Source organism: Myotis nattereri, assembly GCF_964212035.1.
Source record: "Myotis nattereri genome assembly, chromosome: 2".
Lineage (NCBI taxonomy): Eukaryota > Metazoa > Chordata > Mammalia > Chiroptera > Vespertilionidae > Myotis > Myotis nattereri.
The window spans coordinates 17,643,880-17,663,348 of NC_138076.1; the positions used below are offsets into that span (position 1 = coordinate 17,643,880).

Genomic DNA, 19,469 nt, shown 5'->3' on the forward strand with positions numbered 1-19,469 from the left:
AAACCCCATGAGTCAATGTCTCTAAAGACAGCCACCCCTTCCTGTGTCCATCTGCTGTCCCCTATGTGGAGAACCCCTATTCTACTCCGTGGAGAATGTTCAGTTGGCATCCACGGTGTATAGATAACATTTTTCTTTGCAAGAAGACAAAGGTAGCTACTTTGGCACAGTACCTAGCATGGTAGCAATAAGAGCTTATTGGAACTAAACGGTCGACTGCATCTAAGGGAATAAATAATCTTCAAATCACACTTGCCACTCAATATCTGTTAAATGAATGAATTTGCTAAATATTTTTAAAAATTTGATGGCTTCAAAAAGTTTATGGCAGCTCCTTAAAAAAATTTAAACACAAAATTGCCACATGACTCAGCAATTCCACTTCTAGGTATTGACCCAAAATAACTGAAGGCACGAACTTGTAGACCAATGTTCATAGCATGATTATTCACAATAGACAAAAGGTAGAAAACCCAAAAGCCCATTGAAAATGGACGGAGAAACAAAATATGGTATATAAATATAAAATAATATCATTCAGCCTTTAAAAGGATTGGAATTCTGACATAGGCACAAGGATAAACTTTGAAAACATCATGCTAAATGAAATAAGCCAGGCATAAGAGGACAAATATTGTACAAAGTACCTAGAACAGGGGTGGGCAACCCCTGGCACGCGTGCCAAACATGGCACGCCAATAACTTTTGCTGGCACGCGAAACCCTCTCTTATAATCTTCCATTTACAATTTTTTTCTTAATATTGACTTTTTTATTTTTCAGATAAATTCAGTGTAGGTGCATCTTAGATAAATAAATAATTTTACATAACATGTATACATTAAAATTAGGGTTGGCACGCAGAAGAATTTTGAGTCAGAGATTTTGCTGGTTTTGGCACGCACTCACAAAAAGGTTGCCCACCCCTGACCTAGAATATACAAAGTAGAAAGTAGAACAGAGATACCAGGGGCTGGAGGAGGGGAGATGAGGTATTGTTTATTTTTTATTTTTTTTAAATACATTTTATTCATTTTTTTTAGAGAGAAGGGAGAGAAACAGAGAGTTAGAAACATCGATCAGCTTCCTCCTGCACAAGAGAGTTAGAAACATCGGTCAGCTGCCTCCTGCACACCCTACTGGGGATGTGCCCGCAACCAAGGTACATGCCCTTGACCGGAATCGAACCTGGGACCCTTCACTCCGCAGGCCGACGCTCTATCCACTGAGTCAAATGGTCAGGGCAGATGAGGTATTGTGTAATGGGTACACTGAACGACACTGTTTCTGCTTGGGATGATGGAAAAGTTCCGGAAATGGATAGCGATAATAGTTGCACAACACCATGAATATGCTTAATGCTACTGAATTGACAACTTAATCCACTGTACGCCACAAGCATCTGTAGACGTAAGCGGCAGACCTTCCCCACACGCCACGTGCATCTATAAAAAAAAAGTTTTCCCTAAGTGGCAGCTCGGATCAACTTTAAAATCATTTTTTGTGAGAATTTTCAGCTGAAAATATTTAAGAACACCTGCACTGTAATATATTAATTTTTGTAATATTCATTGCAAATTGATTTTTTACATTAAATTCAAAATATCGTGGTGTGTGGGGATGGTTTCCTTTTTAGACATGTGGCAATTAATTGGTTAAAAATGGCTAAAACAGACATTTGATGTTGTGTGTCTGTATGTGCACATATTTAATGTATACAGCTTGATGAATATAGAGATAAGTACACACCCGTGAAACCCTCACCATAATTAAAGCCATAAATATCTCCATTACCACCAAGAGCTTGTAATATATATTTTACCACAATATAGCCTCCCGAAAAAGTTTGTGGAACATTTAATTCTGAAAGAAAAAATACTTATATTTGTGAAAAGAACCCTCTGAGAATGAACACTTACCGCCAATTGAATTTACCATTACAGCTCTGAAATCCGTAATCAACGTGATCATGCATGAATTCAGAGTGCACAGCCGTGTTCCACATTATCTGCAAAAAAAGTACCCAAAACAGTAGTACATGAGTCCTGAGGGAAGACAGAAATCTCGAATGAAAGGTAACTTTGTAACAGCAGATGATAATAATACTGACCTTTAAATTAAAAATGAAACTATGTATTTTAAAAGAAAAAGTTCAGAAATATGACCAGATTTTATAGGGAGGCTTCTGAAATATTGGGGGAAATTACTTCTAGAGTTAAATTCCCTAGTTTATAAACTCTGAGAAGCAGGATATTATAAGGCTCAGGGTCCTTCCATTAACATCTATTATTGCTTAAATTCTCTTTTGTATATATACTTTTTTTGTATATATCACTTTTTTTTTCTTAATTGATTTCAGAGAGGAAGGGAGAGGGAGAGATAGAAACATCAATGGTGATAGAGAATCATTGCTTGGCTGCTTCCTGCACACTCCACACTGGGGATCAAGCCTGAAACCCAGGTATGTGCCCTGACCAGGAATTGAACTGTGACCTCCTGGTTCATAGGTTGACAACCACTGAGTCATGCCCGGGATTACCATCTCTTTTTAAGCTTCAGATTTCTTTAAGCCCTGACTTTTGTGATTAGTTCCAGGAAGTGGAATTGCATCTGTAACTTTACAGTACAGTGATTTGGAAGGAAACTATTAGGTAAAGATGAAGACTGAAAACTTTAAGAGAATGAATTCCTGTTATGTTTCCAGTAACTATAAACATGCCCTTGTAAGAACATATGTGACCAGACACCTGGAACTCAAAGGTTCAATGCATCTCTTGCGGAATGTAGCCTACAAACTGTAGAAGCCTTTTAAATGCCAACTGATCCTTGTGATAACTGAATTCAAACTGGCATCCGGAACTCTTGATGACAGCCAAACTACCATTTTTCTTGGCCAGACAAGTCTTAATTCCACTTTTGATAAGCCTTAAGATTCCTTGTTTGCACCTTTCTCCCTTTATGCCTAAAGATGAAAGAATTGATGGCTACTGGATTCTGTTTCCTTTACTGAAGTGAAATTCATATACTATAGAATGAACCATTTTATCTGCTAGATTATTTTTTTTAATGTTTTTGTTGTTTTGTTTTTAGAGAGAGAGGAAAGGGGGGGAGGAAGAGAGAGAGAGAAACATCAATTAGTTGCCTCCCATATGCAACCTGACCGTGGATCAAATCCATAACCTAGGTATGTGCCCTGAATGGGAATCGAACCAGAGACCTTTCGGTGCACAGGGTGACACTCAACCAACTGAGCCACACTGGCCAGGGCTATCTGCTAGAGTCTTTATCTTAAACAATACATATGAAAAATTTATCAATACCTCAAATAAATTAATGTTATTTTAAGACACATCACTAAACCTCATATTATCCTGAGGTACCATATTTATTTACTTCCAGTTTATAGTTTGTACGGTGTTATAGCATCTAACCCTCTGGAGAGGGTGCCTCTGTCTGAACTGCATTTGCTTTTAGACCAATGATGGCGACCCTTTTGAGCTCGGCGTGTCAGCATTTTGAAAAACCCTAACTTAACTCTGGTGCCGTGTCACATATAGAAATTTTTTGATATTTGCAACCATAGTAAAACAAAGATTTATATTTTTGATATTTATGTTATATATTTAAATGCCATTTAACAAAGAAAAATCAACCAAAAAAATGAGTTCGCGTGTCACCTCTGACACATGTGTCATAGGTTCGCCATCAATGGCTTAGACTGAGACCTGATCGGGCAGCAGCAGGCCCATCCATCCAGTTCCTTCTCTGCTGTTGCTTCGCTCTACCCTGTGCAAGGGGCAGTTACTCTAGGCGCCAGCCTGCTCTACAGAACAAGAGGTAACTACCCACTGATCTTCAAGAATGCGAAAGCATTTTGAAATCAGTAGACCCCTACAAAAATATAAGGTCACTATCTGGTACATGTGATCAGAATAGAAGGGTAAGTGAAATATATGGAAATAAAATATTACAAATTCAGTCCACTATGCAGTCTCAGTCCAGACGGTATTTTAAAGTAATGAGGTAGCACCAATCAATAGCAGATTTACTACCATAATTGGTTTAAACTACATATAACTAATTTACATAATCCATATATCCATAATTGCATGATTCCAAGTAGAACAGATTCCAAAATCTAAGACAAAAAGGAAAGAACATTTTTAAGGAAAAATGTCCCACAGAAAACAAGAAATTTTCCTAAGACAGAAAAAAACCCCTCCCTATACTAGAAAACATATTATAGAAAACCTTTCTGGAATAAAACTCAGGCCTGTGTCACTGACGAGATTAGGGTATTTGCTAATTTAACATGTAATCTCAGCCCTGGTCGATATGGCTCAATTGGTTGGGCATCATCCCATGCACCAAAGAGGTCGCAGGTTGGATTCCTGGTCAGGGCACATGCCCGGGTTGTGGGCTGGATCTCCAGTAGGGGGTGTGCAGGAGGCAGCCAATCCATCAATGTATGTTCCCCTTTCTCTCTCCCTCTCCCTTCCTCTCTCTCTAAAAATCAACAACAAAATTTTTTTTAAATAATAATAATAAATAAAATGTAATCTCAGTAACAAAATTTTGTAAGCTTAGGATTATAACATGTTTTTAAATTGCATTCAAATGTGGAATAAAATGATTAGCAAGTATAAGCAAGAGTCAGCTTTGGAAATCAGAGCTGTCATTTTTTCCTTTGTCATAGGTAAGGATGAGTTCATTCAAGGTAACCTGCACTATAGCTACTAGCAACAACTATCACTACAGTGGTAAAGAGAATCCATGAGGCTACAGAATGGAAAACTTAAGAAACTTTCACTCAAGAATCTGGTTTGCCAACTGGGTCTCCATATTGAGAAAAAGCTTACCTGTCCTAATTACTAAACGCAGATATAATCTCACTCACACTAAACTGATAAATCAATATTATCATTTTATAAAACAACTAGAGGCCCGTTGCAGGAAGATTCCTGCAAGAATAGGGCTTCGCTCCCATCTCTGCCGTTCCTACCCTGCCCTTCTCTGCCACTTCTCTCCCTCCCATCTCTGCCGCTTCTCTCCTGCCTGTCTCCGCTACCTCGGCTCTCTTGCTTGGCTTCCTTCTAAGGTGTCTTCAGTCTTCGCTCCCAGCTGGTATATGCAAATTAGCCACCATCTTTGTTGGCCGTTAATTTGCATATCGCTCTGATTAGCCCATGGTGGGTGTAGCAAAGGTATGGTCAATTTGCATCTTTGTCTATTATTAGATAGGATTTCTTTTGATGTCAGATAATCAATTCACTCCTGAGCAAATCAATATACTTGAATTTCTGGAATAGCAAAGACGGGGCCAGGACCCAAGTACACAGTAACTCCATCAATAGACTACTTACCATAAAGGTATCCAAATACTAAGAAATGCCATTGCCCTGCCCGGTGGGCTCAGTGTTCAGAGCTTTGGCCCACATACCAGAAGGGTTTTGGGTCTGATCACTGGCCCTGGTTGGGGCATATGTGGGAGGCAACCAATTGATGTGTCTCTCTCACATTGATGTTTGTCTCCCCCCCGCCCCCCACCCCCCCCCCCCATTCTCTCTCAGAAAAACAATGGAAAAAATATCCTCGGGTGAGGATTAACAAAAAATAAAAACAAATAAAAAGAAGTGCCACCGAAACCGGTTTGGCTCAGTGGATAGAGTGTCGGCCTGCGGACTGAAGGGTCCCAGGTTCGATTCCGGTAAAGGGCATGTACCTGGGTTGCGGGCATATCCCCAGTAGGAGATGTGCAGGAGGCAGCTGATCGATGATTCTCTCTCATCGATGTTTCTAACTCTATCTCTCTCCCTTCCTCTCTGTAAAAAAATCAATAAAATATATTTAAAAAAAAAAAAAGTGCCATCAAGGAACTTGAGAAATCAATCTTAGAGTTGACATAAGATACCCAAAGTCACGTGATTCATGATTTTAATATGGGCGATGTATAGAGAAATCGATTTCTGTGCTTAAAAACAAAAACTCGCACCAACAAAATGAAACAAACACTAGCCTATTGTTTAAGCCACTATTAGTCGGTTTCTCAGTTATTTTTTGCAGAATGAATTTTCACTGAAACATTTGGAAATAACCTTATCCTGATCATGATTTACCAAACATGTAAAAGGAGGGTGGAAGGAATAAGAAATAAAAATTCTACCTTTTTGGGGAGGGTGGGAAGAAGGGGTAAGAGATCAACCAAAGGACTTGTATGCATGCATATAAGCATAACCAATGGACACAGACAGGAGGGGGGTGAGGGCATGTGCTGGGGGGTGGGCGCGGGCAGGGAGAGGTCAATGGGGGAAAACGAAGACATATGTAATACTTTCAACAATAAAGAATTTTTTTAAAAAATTCTACCTTTTTGGGGACACATCCGACATTCACCTAGGAAAAAAAATTAAAAGGACATATTTTAATAATATTAAACTCAATATAAAACCTGTAAGAAATGAACCCCAAGCATCAGCCCAGGAGACTTACTTGAGTTCAAAGTCTTAATCTACAATTATTTAATTTTTTCCAGTATAGAGCATATGAACATTACTTTTCTTATGTCATGAGGGAGAGAATTTTACTCATCAGCATTTTTTCAAGAAAAGCAGAAGGGGGTGGAGGGTAACAATTCCATTTGCAGGCGCCATGCACTCAGCGACAGTACAGGCCAGGAGATGGCAGAAGCCTGGGCTTGCGCGGAACCCAGAGGGAAGCAGAAGAGAAATAGGTCGGAAGACGACCTACCAGCTGAATAACCTCAGCAGCTGTCCTAGAGGATTTCTGGGCCCCTGGAGTATCATGGGTAAAACACCCAGCCTGTCCCCTTTGAGAAAACCTCTGGTGGAAATCTACATTATTCTTCAGGACCAAAGGATGGTAATCAAGCATTAAGGGTCATCTATGCTATTAAGTCTTACATACTTACTAGAAACCGATCATAAATTTGATTCTCAGAATTCCAGCAGCCAACACACAAGGAAAAGCACAAATACTTGTAAGACTTCTTACAAGTAAAAAAAAACAAAACAAAAAACGAATTGTTTAAGGAAATAGCTATTCATGCCCATTAGACGAGAGAGAAGTTACTCCCAAGGGTTCTTGTAAACAAGCTGTGATATATGCTTACACACAAACTTTTGTTTATAGCTGTGTACTTCCTTTTGATCACATCCTAAAAGTAATAACTTTTTTTCTTTAACCTGGGTTAAGAACAAGATTGATGAAAACCGCCTTGAAAGCCATTTTGTTTTTCAGGATTGTTTGCAAAAGGGTACCTGATGCAAAGTCCCAACAAGTCAGCCTACATGAACACAAACAATCGACTGTGCAAACTGTTTCTCAGGCCTCTTCAACCCCCGCCCCCCCTCCTGCCAGCCTCTCCAGCAGAGTGGCACTATGATCAAGAAAGGCCTTTGTTAGGTATAAACTTCCAGTTATGAGATAAGTAAGTCCTGGGGATGAGGTGTACAGCATGGTGACTCTACTACAAAATACAATATTGTGTATTTGGAATTGCTAAGAGTATAGACCAGTGACGGCGAACCTTTTGAGCTCGGCGTGTCAGCATTTTGAAAAACCCTAACTTAACTCTGGTGCCGTGTCACATATAGAAATGTTTTGATCTTTGCAACCATAGTAAAACAAAGATTTATATTTCTGATATTTATTTTATATATTTAAATGCCATTTAACAAAGAAAAATCAACCAAAAATAAAATGAGTTCGCGTGTCACCTCTGACACGCGTGTCATAGGTTCGCCATCACTGGTATAGACAGTGAAGTTCTCATCACAAGAAAAAAAATTTTGTGACTGCATATGGTGATGGATGTTAACTAGCCTTGTGATTATTTTGCAATATACCGAATCATTATGTTGTACACCTGAAACTAATATAAGGCTATATGACAATTATGGCTCAATTAAAAAAAACCACAAAAAACCCTGATCAGGTAGCACAACTGGTAGAGCATTGTCCCAATATGCCAAGGTGGCAGGTTTGATCCCTGGTCAGGACACATAACAAGAATCAACCAGTGGGGGGTGGAGGGGTGGGGGTGGGGAGAATCAACTAGTGAATGCATAAATAAATGGAACAACAAATCGATATTTCTCTCTCTCTCTCTCTCTCTCTCTCATCTTTTCTCTAAAATCGATAAATAAATTTTCAAAAATTAAAAAAAAAATTTTTTTAAGAAGCGTTTTTTGTCCTGGTGATCAACTCTTACCACCTAAGTCTATTTGGGGAGCACTGCACACCTATCCCATGTGAACCTGGCTACGCGTTACTGCAGACTCAGTACACTCAGCAAGAATACCGGGACATGCGCCCACAGGCCCCGGGGCAAAGGGTGACAGCACATCACAAAGAACTCTTCCTCAAGCGGGCGCCTCCCGCGTCTGTGCAGGCGGAGAACTGAACCGCAAGGACAAAGCTCCCAGAAGGCCCTAATTCACCCTGACTTCCGGCACTCCCTGCCCTTCTCCGCGGTACACGTTAGATCATGAGAAAAGCGTTACATTTAGCTTTGGGGAGACTCCAAAAACTGAATTCAAATACCGTCTCATGTGTTTTTCTGCCTTCAGGAATGACTTAATTAATCACAGTGGGCAACAAGAGATTACTTATCTGTAACTGAATTCTAAGGAAAAAAATTGAGGCTTTCTTTCAGTTTCCTACTTTTTACATCTAACCTAACACTCTACTACAACTTTTTTTTTTGCCTGATCCAGAAAAATAAATATTAATTTAAGAGCGAAATCATGTTATTAGAAAACTAATGTCTTGTTGACCTAGCAGTGGTCGGCAAACTCATTAGTCAACAGAGCCAAATATCAACAGTACCACGACTGAAATTTCTTTTGAGAGCCAAATTTTTTAAACTTAAACTATATAGGTAGGTACATTGTTATTAACTTAATTAGGGTACTCCTAAGGCTTAGGAAGAGCCACACTCAAGGGGCCAAAGAGCCGCATGTGGCTCGCGAGCCGCAGTTTGCCGACCACTGATAGTGTATCCAGTAGAAGTTTAGCAGCAGTTCTGGCCCGTATGAACTAAAGGGAATTAGAATACGCCACCCCAAAATATGCCACTTTGGAATAAGGATTATTTTGAGCTGAAGACAAGAAACAGTCAACAAGAAGGAAATCTTTGCCCTCCTCCTTTCTGCTTAAAATCAGGGCATAGATTTCCCTATGTAATGGTGCCCCCCACTCCCCTCCTGAACCAGAAAGAGAACAACCCTCATCAGTGGAGATGAAAGGATAGCACTGAGATGACTCTGCACTAAAAAACGTTAATAAAGAAACCCTTATCTTCCATTAGTTTCCCCCATACATTTGTCTTCCCATAATTTACCCGCCTCAGAAGCCCCAATCCCCCCTTTCCTTTGTCTAGTCTCTTCTCCACAACTTACTACCCTCTGTTAAGTTGGTATTAAGCTCAGAGGCCTAACTACTTCCTTGTTTCTCCCCACTTCTTTTCTATAATGTTCAATGGGCATATGAAATAGACCTTTTCTCCTGTTCATCTATTATCAGTTTAATCTGTAGGTCCCAGTTACTGAACCTAGGAGGGTAGAGGAAATATTTTCCCTCCCCTACAGAACACAACATGGGACAGTCATCTCATATCTGAGCTTCTTAACAGCTTAAAGTAATAAATTCTATCAAAGAACAGTGAACTCTTCCCATACACCAACACATCAGTCATCTTGAAAATACAGGTGTCTTACTGGATATATGGAGGAGAGGAGGATGGGACACTTTTATAAAGTATATGATTGTCTAACGACTATGCTGCACACCTAAAACTAACACAAAATAATATTAAATGTGAATTGTAATTGAAAAATTTTTAAAAATTCACAAAACAAAAATTAAATTTAAAAGTTGAGCTTATAGTAAAAAAAGAAAGAAAATATAGGTCTCCTTCCTGAAAGGATCTACTCCATCCTATCACAGAAAGAACAAAAGGCCTCTGGCAAAGGAAGACTGAAGAGGAGCCAGAAAATCTCATCATATAGACACTCTGGAGAGCATCTAAGCTGGTTTCTTTGGGAGCATGAAATTAGGAAACTATGCAATGAATGACTCCAGGACCAAATTCATTATCATCTGACTCCCATAATTATAAAGGATTCACCAGATTCATTCTTAAAAAAAAAAGTTTTTGTTATTTTAGAGAGAGAGAAGGGGTGAGGGGGAGAGAGAGAAACATCAATGAGAGGGAGAAATATCAATCAGCAGCCTCCTGCACACCCATCGGCTTCCCTCCAGACCTACTAAATCAGGAACTCTGGGGTAGAGACCCATACGGTAGACCTTTTATCAAGTGTTTTCAGAGTAAATGATGTCTGGTTCCTAAGAAGAGTAGGAAATTTCCTCCTCTGTAATTGAGAATAATGCTTGAAAATGTTCATCAAATCATAATGACACCAACAAATTACACTAAAGCCATGGTTTCTGGTGGCTGGGCTGCCAGTTCCACAGGTTATGCTCTGTGTGGTTTGTTTCCAACAATATCTTAACTGACGCTCAATTTGCTTGTCGGTAAAGTGAGGGTCCTGGACTAGATGCCTCTAAGAATCTGTGTGAGTCCAATCTTAACGACATGAAAACAACAGGGCCCATGTAATGTTTCATAAAGCTAAAAAAGTATTCAATTTAAAGGGCTATCCTTTCCTTGAAATGATAAGCTTGATTCCCGATGGGGGACGTGCAGGAGACAGCCAGATTGATGTTTCTCTCTCTCCTCCTCTCTCTAAAATAAATAAGTAAAATAATATATTTTAAAAAAACTTTCTTGATAAAAATGATAGTGATAGGCCCTCCCACCATGTGAGAACACAGGAGAGAGGGCCATTGATGAGTCAGGAAGTTGATACCTTTTTTTTCTCAAATTAAATCTTTACTGCCTATTGTTTTTTGTGGGTTTTTTTTTTTTTTGATGTTTTTATGGAAAGGGGGAGGAGAGCGAGAGAGCTAGAGCAAAAAAGAGAAAGGGAGAGAGAGAGAAAGAGAGAGAGAGAGAGAGGAGAGAGAGAGAAACATCAATTGATTGCTTCCCATAGGTGCCTTGACTGGAATCGAACCTGTGATCGTTTGGTGCACAGGCCAGAGCTTCAACTAACTGAACCCCCCTGGCTAGGGCTCTGCTGGCACCTTGATCTTGGACGTGCAAGTTTGCAGAACTAAATGTTTATAAGACAAAAGACAAAAAATGATAGTGATATAATTTTTAACAGTAACTACTCTAAAAAATGTAAGTAAAAAAAAAAAACATTTTAGGTCAGCAAGCGTATGTGAGTACTTCCATTTTTTTTTTAAAATATATTTTATTGATTTTTCACAGAGAGGAAGGAAGAGAGATAGAGAGTTAGAAACATCGATGAGAGAGAAACATCGATGAGCTGCCTCCTGCACATCCCCCACTGGGGATATACCCGCAACCCAGGTACATGCCCTTGACCGGAATCGAACCTGGGACCTTTCAGTCCGCAGGCCGATGCTCCATCCACTGAGCCAAACCGGTTTCAGCAGTACTTCCTTTTTTAAAACAACTATAGTCAGACTGGATCGGGGAATCTCTAAAGTCCCTTCCAGCTCTATCACTCCATGAATCTACCAAGTTTTTATGGAGAAGCATGAAACAAACCCCTAAAAACAAAACCTTGAATTTTTAAAAATTTGTTATAAAACTACTGCATGGAAAATATAGAAACTACATATAACTACAATGTTTAGTAAAAAGTGTATTTTGCCGAAACCGGTTTGGCTCAGTGGATAGAGCGTCGGCCTGCGGACTGAAGGGTCCCAGGTTCGATTCCGGTCAAGGGCAGTACCTGGGTTGCGGGCACATCCCCAGTGGGAGATGTGCAGGAGGCAGCTGGTCGATGTTTCTCTCTCATCGATGTATCTGACTCTCTATCTCTCTCCCTTCCTCTCTGTAAAAAATCAATAAAATATATATATATTTTTAAAAAGTGTATTTTATTTAGGAAAAAACTGGTTGGCGAGTCAATAGTAAAGAAAATTCTACTTGCCTACCATAAAACCACTGCTATGGCACTCTCCTACTCAAACCCTCTCACAGTTCACAGGGCTTCTGAGACAGGTTAGTAAGCCAGGACAAGTGGAATAAGGAAACTGAGACAGACAGTTAAACGGCCAATAGTTTAGCATCAAGTAAATTGCAAAACCCTTCCTTCCCTAACCAAGAACACTTACGAAAAACGGTTTAAGAAAAATGATGTGAAGATGGCAGCAGAGGTAGGAGCAATACAAGGTCAGGAACCAAGGAATGTGGGAAGCCTCTAGAAGCTGGAAAAGGCTGGGAAATGGCCTCTTCCCTAGAACCACCAGGAAGAACAAGCCTTTGATTTTATCTGAGCAAGAGCCATTTGGACTTCGGACTTCCGGAAAGAAATCACACCTCAAAGCCTCACCCACCTGTTACGGGCAAAGTGACTGACTCACCACGGCATCTAATCATACTGGGACCTTGAGAAGGAGAAAAGGCAAGGACCTCAGGAGCACCCAAAAAGGCACACTTACAGTATCATTTTTTTAAATGGCCTTTTCTTTCTTTAAATATATTTTTATTGATTTCAGAGAGGAAGGGAGAGGGAGAGAGAGATAGAAACATCAATGATGAGAAAGAATCATTGATCGGCTGCCTCCTGCACACCCCCTACTGGGGATCAAGCCCACAACCTGGGCATATGCCCTTAACTGGAATCGAACCCGGGACCCTTCAGTCCACAGGCTGACGCTCTATCCACTGAGCCAAACCAGTGAGGGCGTTACAGTATCATTTATATGTAGGTGCAATATGGAACTGCTTAACATTTTCCTTTGATTTCCTGATTAGAAGGAATGGTTTCTAAATTAAAGAGTGTATGGGGCCCTAACTGGTTTGGCTCAGTGGATAGAGCGTTGGCCTGCCATCTGAAAGGTCCCAGGTTCGATTCTGGTCAAGGGCACATCCCCAGCAGGGGGCGTGCAGGAAGCAGCTGATCAATGTTTCTAACTCTCTATCGCTCTCCCTTCCTCTCTGTAAAAAATCAATAAAATATATTAAAAAAAAAAAAGAGTGTATGGGGGGTGGGGGTGGGGGAGTATAAATGGTTTACACTTCTCAGCAACCAGGGGCTTAAATCACCCTATTCAGGGAGATATCTAACAGAAATACAATTAGTGTCATCTGTACCAACAACACCTAAGGATGGATGAAGTCAGGGGAATAAATCTCGTTTTGGCGCATCAGCATAAAGCTGATGAATATTCTGTTGAGATCCTCCCCTAAAATACCCACCTTTAGAGAACAGATGAGAACCCAGGAGACAAAAGATCCAGAGCTGGCTCTCTCTGGAGCATGCCCATGCCTTTCTTCCCTCTCAGGCAAACATCTTTACTTTTATCTCCTAAGCTTTTTTTTTTTTTTTTTTTTTTTAAATTTCAGAGAGGAAGAGAGAGGGAGAGAGAGAGATAGAAACATCAAAGAAGAGAGAGAAATCAATGATCAGCTGCCTCTTGCATGCCCCACGCTGGGGATGGAGCCGGCAACCCGGGCATGTGTCCTGACCAGGAGGTGACCTCCTGGTTCACAGGTCAATGCTCAAGCACTGAGCCATGCCGGCCAGGCTTTTCTCCTAAACTCTTAAGAGTCCCCACCATACCTGCAACTGGCGGAACAGTGAGCAGCCTGTTGCGGGCTTACCTCCTGAACCTGTGTCTAAGGCCCCATTTTCCCTAACCTTTCAGTGAGCTAACAGCAGCCCTGCTGTGCTTCACTTCTTTCCTATAATGTTTCTAGAGCCAAAGCAGAGCCCCATGTAGGCGCTCCCCTGTTGCTTCTTCTATCCTAAGTCCTTTCTTGTTTCACTGTCCCCAGCTTTAATAAACGTACTCTCAAAATAAAATAAAATAAAATAAACGTACTCTCAAAATCACCTAGACTTGCTTTGTGAAATCTTTCCTGCATGAAGTTAAGAGCCCACACACTACCAGCCTGCACGAGGCAGACCTGCTCCAGGCCCAGTCCTTTTCCAGTTACACTTCCAGAAACTTCACTTAAAAAAATTTATATATATATATATATATATATATATATATATATATATATATATGGATTTGAGAGAGAGAGAGAGGAAAGGAAACATGGATACGTTGTTCCGCTTATGTATGGTTGATTCTTGTATGTGTCTGGACCCGGAATTGAACGCACAGCCTGGGGGTATCAGATGATGCTCTAACCAACTGAGCAACCCAGTCAGGGCACACCAAAAATCCACATTTTTTTTTTACCACTGCCATTACCCATTAGCTTCCCATCTTTTCAACTAGAGACACCCTCTGCTCCAGTTAAATTCGATTATACAACATACACTGACTCTAGGCCGTTGCCCTTACTCTACCCTCACAAAAAATACTCATCCACATATTCATCTGTTCAAGGTCAGAAAGATACTATTCCCTCACAAAACCACCCCATGTTGCCCAGGCAGAAATGATTAATTATAACTCTTCCCTCAACCGCTGTAATTTGTTATTACTGAAGCAATTAATATAGTCCGCCTCACTTTGGGGTTGACTGTCTACCCTTTGTTCCCCAACTACATTGTAAATTCCTTCATGGAAGGGACCTTTGTCTACAAATATCTGTATCTACCTACCCTTTTCTCTCAGCCAGCCCCCTCCAAAAACTTAGCACTTAGAATTCAAAACAATGAAGACATGAACAAACAAAATAATGTGCCTCAGAAAGCCTTAAGTTTCCCTACACCTGCTTGGAAATTCCTGCACACAAGAAGCTTATTTTTGCAACTGAGGAAAACCCAGATATCTGGAATCTGAACTCCTGTCTTATCCATGGGTTATATCTTCTCTCATATTCAACACATACCAACACCCTTCCTTGTACAAAAGCCAGTTTGAAAATGTTAAATTGGGGCCAGAACCGGTTTGGCTCGGTGGATGGAGCGTCAGCCTGCGGACTGAAAGGTCCCAGGTTCTGAAAGGTCCCAGGTTCGATTCCGGTCAGGGGCATGTGCCTTGGTTGCGGGCACATCCAGTGGGGGGTGTGCAGGAGGCAGCTGATGGATGTTTCTAACTCTCTATCCCTCTCCCTTCCTCTCTGTAAAAAATCAATAAAATATATTTTAAAAAATAAATAAATAAATAAAAGAAAATGTTAAATTGGGGATTTCCCCAAAACATCAACGCTTACAGCAGTGGTTCTCAACCTTCTGGCCCTTTAAATACAGTCCCTCATGTTGTGACCCAACCATAAAATTATTTTCGTTGCTACTTCATAACTGTAATGTTGCTACTGTTATGAATCGTAATGTAAATATCTGATATGCAGGATGGTCTTAGGCGACCCCTGTGAAAGGGTCGTTCGACCGCCAAAGGGGTCGCGACCCACAGGTTGAGAACCGCTGGCTTACAGGAAAATAGAAGTTGCTGAAACAGGAGATAAGAAAGGCTAGGCAGCCGAAACCGGTTTGGCTCAGTGGATAGAGCGTCGGCCTGCGGACTGAAGGGTCCCAGGTTCGATTCCGGTCAAGGACATGTACCTGGGTTGCGGGCACATCACCAGAAGGAGGTGTGCAGGAGGCATCGATGTTTCTAACTTTCTTCTTTTTTTTTTTTTTTCTTTTTAAAATATATTTTATTGATTTTTCACAGAGAGGAAGGGAGAGAAACAGAGAGTTAGAAACATCGATGAGAGAGAAACACCAATCAGCCACCTCCCGCACATCTCCCACTGGGGATATGCCTGCAACCCAGGTACATGCCCTTGACCGGAATCGAACCCGGGACCCTTCAGTCCGCAGGCCGACGCTCCATCCACTGAGCCAAACCGGCTTCGGCAATGTTTCTAACTTTCTATCTCTCTCCCTTCCTCTCTGTGAAAAATCAATAAAATATATATATATATATATATATATATATATAAAAAAAGCAAGGCCAGGCGATCTACATGAAGGCAGTAACATGCTGACTGTCCTTGGTTCACTCTCAGAGGCAGTTTATCTCTTAGTGTGTTCACCTTTTTGAGTAATTCCAATAGAACCAGACAATGAGGAGGAACACCACACGCTGACTGTGCCAAAAATACGGAAGGAGAAAAGTAATGGGGTACAAAGATGAGCAGTTATCAAGTTGTCCAGGGGGCCTCTTAGTGGCACCCTTCAATCTGCTTTCTGCAGAGACAGACTTCTGCTAATTCAGTTTCTCAGGAAAAGGTGTCAAGGTGCAAGGTGATAATTAACAGGGATTTTTTTTTTCTCTTCTCATTCCCACTTTCATTTTGAACTTGGAAAATGAGGACTGGACAAAGGAGTCGGCCCTTTCATGGCTGTCAATATTGAGTTTCATTCATTTCACATACAGTTATTGAGTAAGGTATTTTGTTAAGATGATAAGAGGTGCACAAACACAGGAACCCATCCCTGCCCTTAAGGGGTTCCCAACTTAGTACAACTTAAACATCAGTGTCCAAAGGAACTTTAGAGAACCCATTCCCAATCCCAGGTTAATCTTGGAGACATTTTAATAGTAACAGCAAGTACCTCACCCAATCAAGTCTTGTGATAGAAAGAGCCACGCCAATCACTTGGGGACAAAACTTTTTAAAAATGATGAACAGTTTTTTAATTGCAGAATTGACAACCCTCTTTTTGGGGGGTAGTTTTAAAATCCCCGGGCCCCCCAAAAGACAAAAAAAGTACAAGGTCTGAGAATTCATTTACTAGTAAAATTCCTACACCGAGGTAACCTGTGGTCAGTGGTTCTCGGCCTTGGCTGAAATTAGGAATCGCCTACGGAGCTTCTAAAAACTCTCGCGGTCAGGCTGCAGCACAGACCAATGAAATCAGAGGCCATGGGAGCGGAACCTAGGAAGAATTTTTTTCAACTCCTCCGGTGATTCGAATGTGCAGCCACGGGTGAGAACCACCGCTGCGAATCACTCTGCCCTTGAAATGGGCGAGGACCAGGAACTTCACTGCTCAAGGACAATACACCCCTTCTCCCCCTCCTCCCCCACACACGGGCCAGCTGCCATGTTTCCAGATGCAGTTTTATGTTGCATGGATCTGGCGATGAGCTCCCGCGTGGAACACAATACTCGTCCACCCAGAGGAACGAGGATGTAGGAAAGCCGCGTTTGCTTTAACCACTACGGCTGCCGCTGCTTTTGCACCTGGGCCGGGACCGACGCAGGCTTAGTTTGGGGGTGGGGGGTGGGGTTGCCAGGATGCCCCTTGACACTTTTTTCATTTAAACCAGCTGGGATCCTGGCCTCGGCAGCGGGTGGGAAAGCGGAAAGCACAGCGCCGGGCGCCCGGGCTCGGGGCCCGGAGGAACGGATCGCTCCGCAGCAGGAGAGGGCGCAGACCGCTCCGGCAGAAGCGAGGAGGAAGCGGGGCTGCAGCGGAGACGGGGGTGCGGGGCCCGGTACTCACGCAAGTGCCGCCCAGCTTGTGGCTCTCCACCACGGCGACCCTGGCGCCCAGCTCGGCCGCCCGGCGCGCGCTGGCCAGCCCGCCCGAGCCGCCGCCGATCACCAGGTAGTCGTAGGCCCGGGTGCCGGGCGGCGGGCCCTGCGGCTGCGGCTCCTGCCGGCACGCCATGGCGCGGGCCGCGCAGCGGGAAACGGCGGGGGCGCGCGGGGAGCCGGCGAGGGCGCGCGCCGCCCGCTGCCAGCTCGGCCACTCGCTGGCGTGCAGGGCCCGGGGCAGCAGGGCCATGCGCGGAAGTGCGCGGAGGGTGCGGCCCTGGGGCCGGCCCCCGGGAAGGAGGGGGCGCGGGCCCCGGGCAAGGGTGGCCTCGGGGTGACTAAGCACCTGACCGGGGTGCGCGGGGCGGCGGGGGTTGGGGGGGAAGGGGCGGGTGCAGGGCGGGGCGTGAGTCTCAGGGCCGCGGTTCCGTGACACTGGGTAGGCGGGCGCGAAGGGCCGGCCCCACCCCAGCCCGTTCACCTGCGTGCGAACCACCAGCCCTACCCAAAGTGGGGAGCTTGGGGGTGGGGAGGGGTCTCTCCGCTTCCTTGTGCACCCCAGCACCTGCGGCCCCGCACCCGAGGGGCGTCAGCCCGAGGTAGGTTTCTGGAGGCCGGTGGGGAGAGAAAGGATGAACGCCCTTTCTTTTCATCCGCCTTTGGAGAGTTCCCTCCATCATTGTGGAGGCCGGTGTTAGTTTTGGAAACATCGGATTAACGAGTTTCGTGATTGTGGAAACCAGAGTCGACTGCCCTGATTTAATCATCAATTGATTATTTCTAACTAAATTCACCCGAGAAGCAGGAAGAGCTGTCTGAATCTCTGTCCCCGTAAAAGTAGGAAATACATCTCCAGGGTAGGTGCCCTCCCAGCCGTATCACACGTTATAAAACCCAGGATTGAAAAGCTTGGACAGCCCTGGCCAGTGTGGCTCAGTTGGCTGAGCATCGTTCCATGTAGGGAAAGGTCGCCAGTTTGACTCCCAGTCAGGTCCATCCCTGTGGATGTTTCTCTCTCCCTCTCCAATCAATTAAAATATATATATATATATATATATGTATGTATATATATAATATATAACATATATATATATATTTTATTGATTTTTTACAGAGAGGAAGGGAGAGAGAGATAGAGAGTTAGAAACATCGATGAGAGAGAAACATCGATCAGCTGCCTCCTGCACATCTCCCACTGGGGATATGCCCGCAACCCAGGTATATGCCCTTGACCGGAATCGAACCTGGGACCTTTCAGTCCGCAAGCCAACGCTCTATCCACTGAGCCAAACCGGTTTCGGCTATATATATTTTTTTAAAGGGTGTGTAAACAAACCTTGTAAAGCCTTTATTTACTGCCAAAGCCCAAACTTTTGTTTAGATTCCTCACCAGCAAATACCACCCCTTGCTTTAGATTCCTTGCTAATGAACACTTTTTGTCTTGTCAATTTCTCATAAGTTTCTTTGTCAGAAAAAGTATAGAACATTATAAACTTATGAACAAAAATAGATACAGAGGCAGAGCTGCCTCCAACAGACTGTCAACCTACAGCGGGAAAGCCGGGGAGGGTTGGGGGCGAGGGGGGAGGGGATAAGAGATCAACCGAAGGACTTGTATGCATGCATATAAGCATAACCAATGGACATAAGACACTGGGGGGTAGGGGAGGCTGGGGGATTGTTAAGGGCAGGGGGGGGGGAAGGAGACATATGTAATACTTTTTGTAATACTTTAAGCAATAAAACAATTTAAAAAGAAAGTATAAAAGGGTGCCCAGTTCAATCATGTCTTTGAACCTTATTTTATGTTCTGAGCATCATATTGTCATTCTCCCGTGCACACGTATTGTTTTTTTTCCCTGTTGAGCTAGTGTTGTGTCAACTTTATTATTTTATAAGTAGTCCAACCAGAAGAACTAAAGAACAGTAGAGTGAAGGAATTCCCCCACTCCCAACATGA

The 19,469-nt window shown here is 42.8% G+C and overlaps 1 protein-coding gene across 1 annotated transcript in view; it reads right to left on the reverse strand.

The window, feature by feature from the left end:
• The window catches only part of GSR (glutathione-disulfide reductase), a 36,215-nt gene extending 18,356 nt beyond the window's left edge, over positions 1 to 17,859 (reverse strand). Inside the window, exons 1-3 of the mRNA XM_081083439.1 lie at positions 17,474 to 17,859; positions 6,366 to 6,392; positions 1,919 to 2,007 (exon numbers count right to left, since the gene is read on the reverse strand). Of these exons, the coding sequence (XP_080939565.1) occupies positions 1,919 to 2,007; positions 6,366 to 6,392; positions 17,474 to 17,758 (401 nt within the window). The 5' untranslated portion in view covers positions 17,759 to 17,859. The remainder of the gene's footprint in view (positions 1 to 1,918; positions 2,008 to 6,365; positions 6,393 to 17,473) is intronic.
• Positions 17,860 to 19,469: the final 1,610 nt, after the last annotated feature.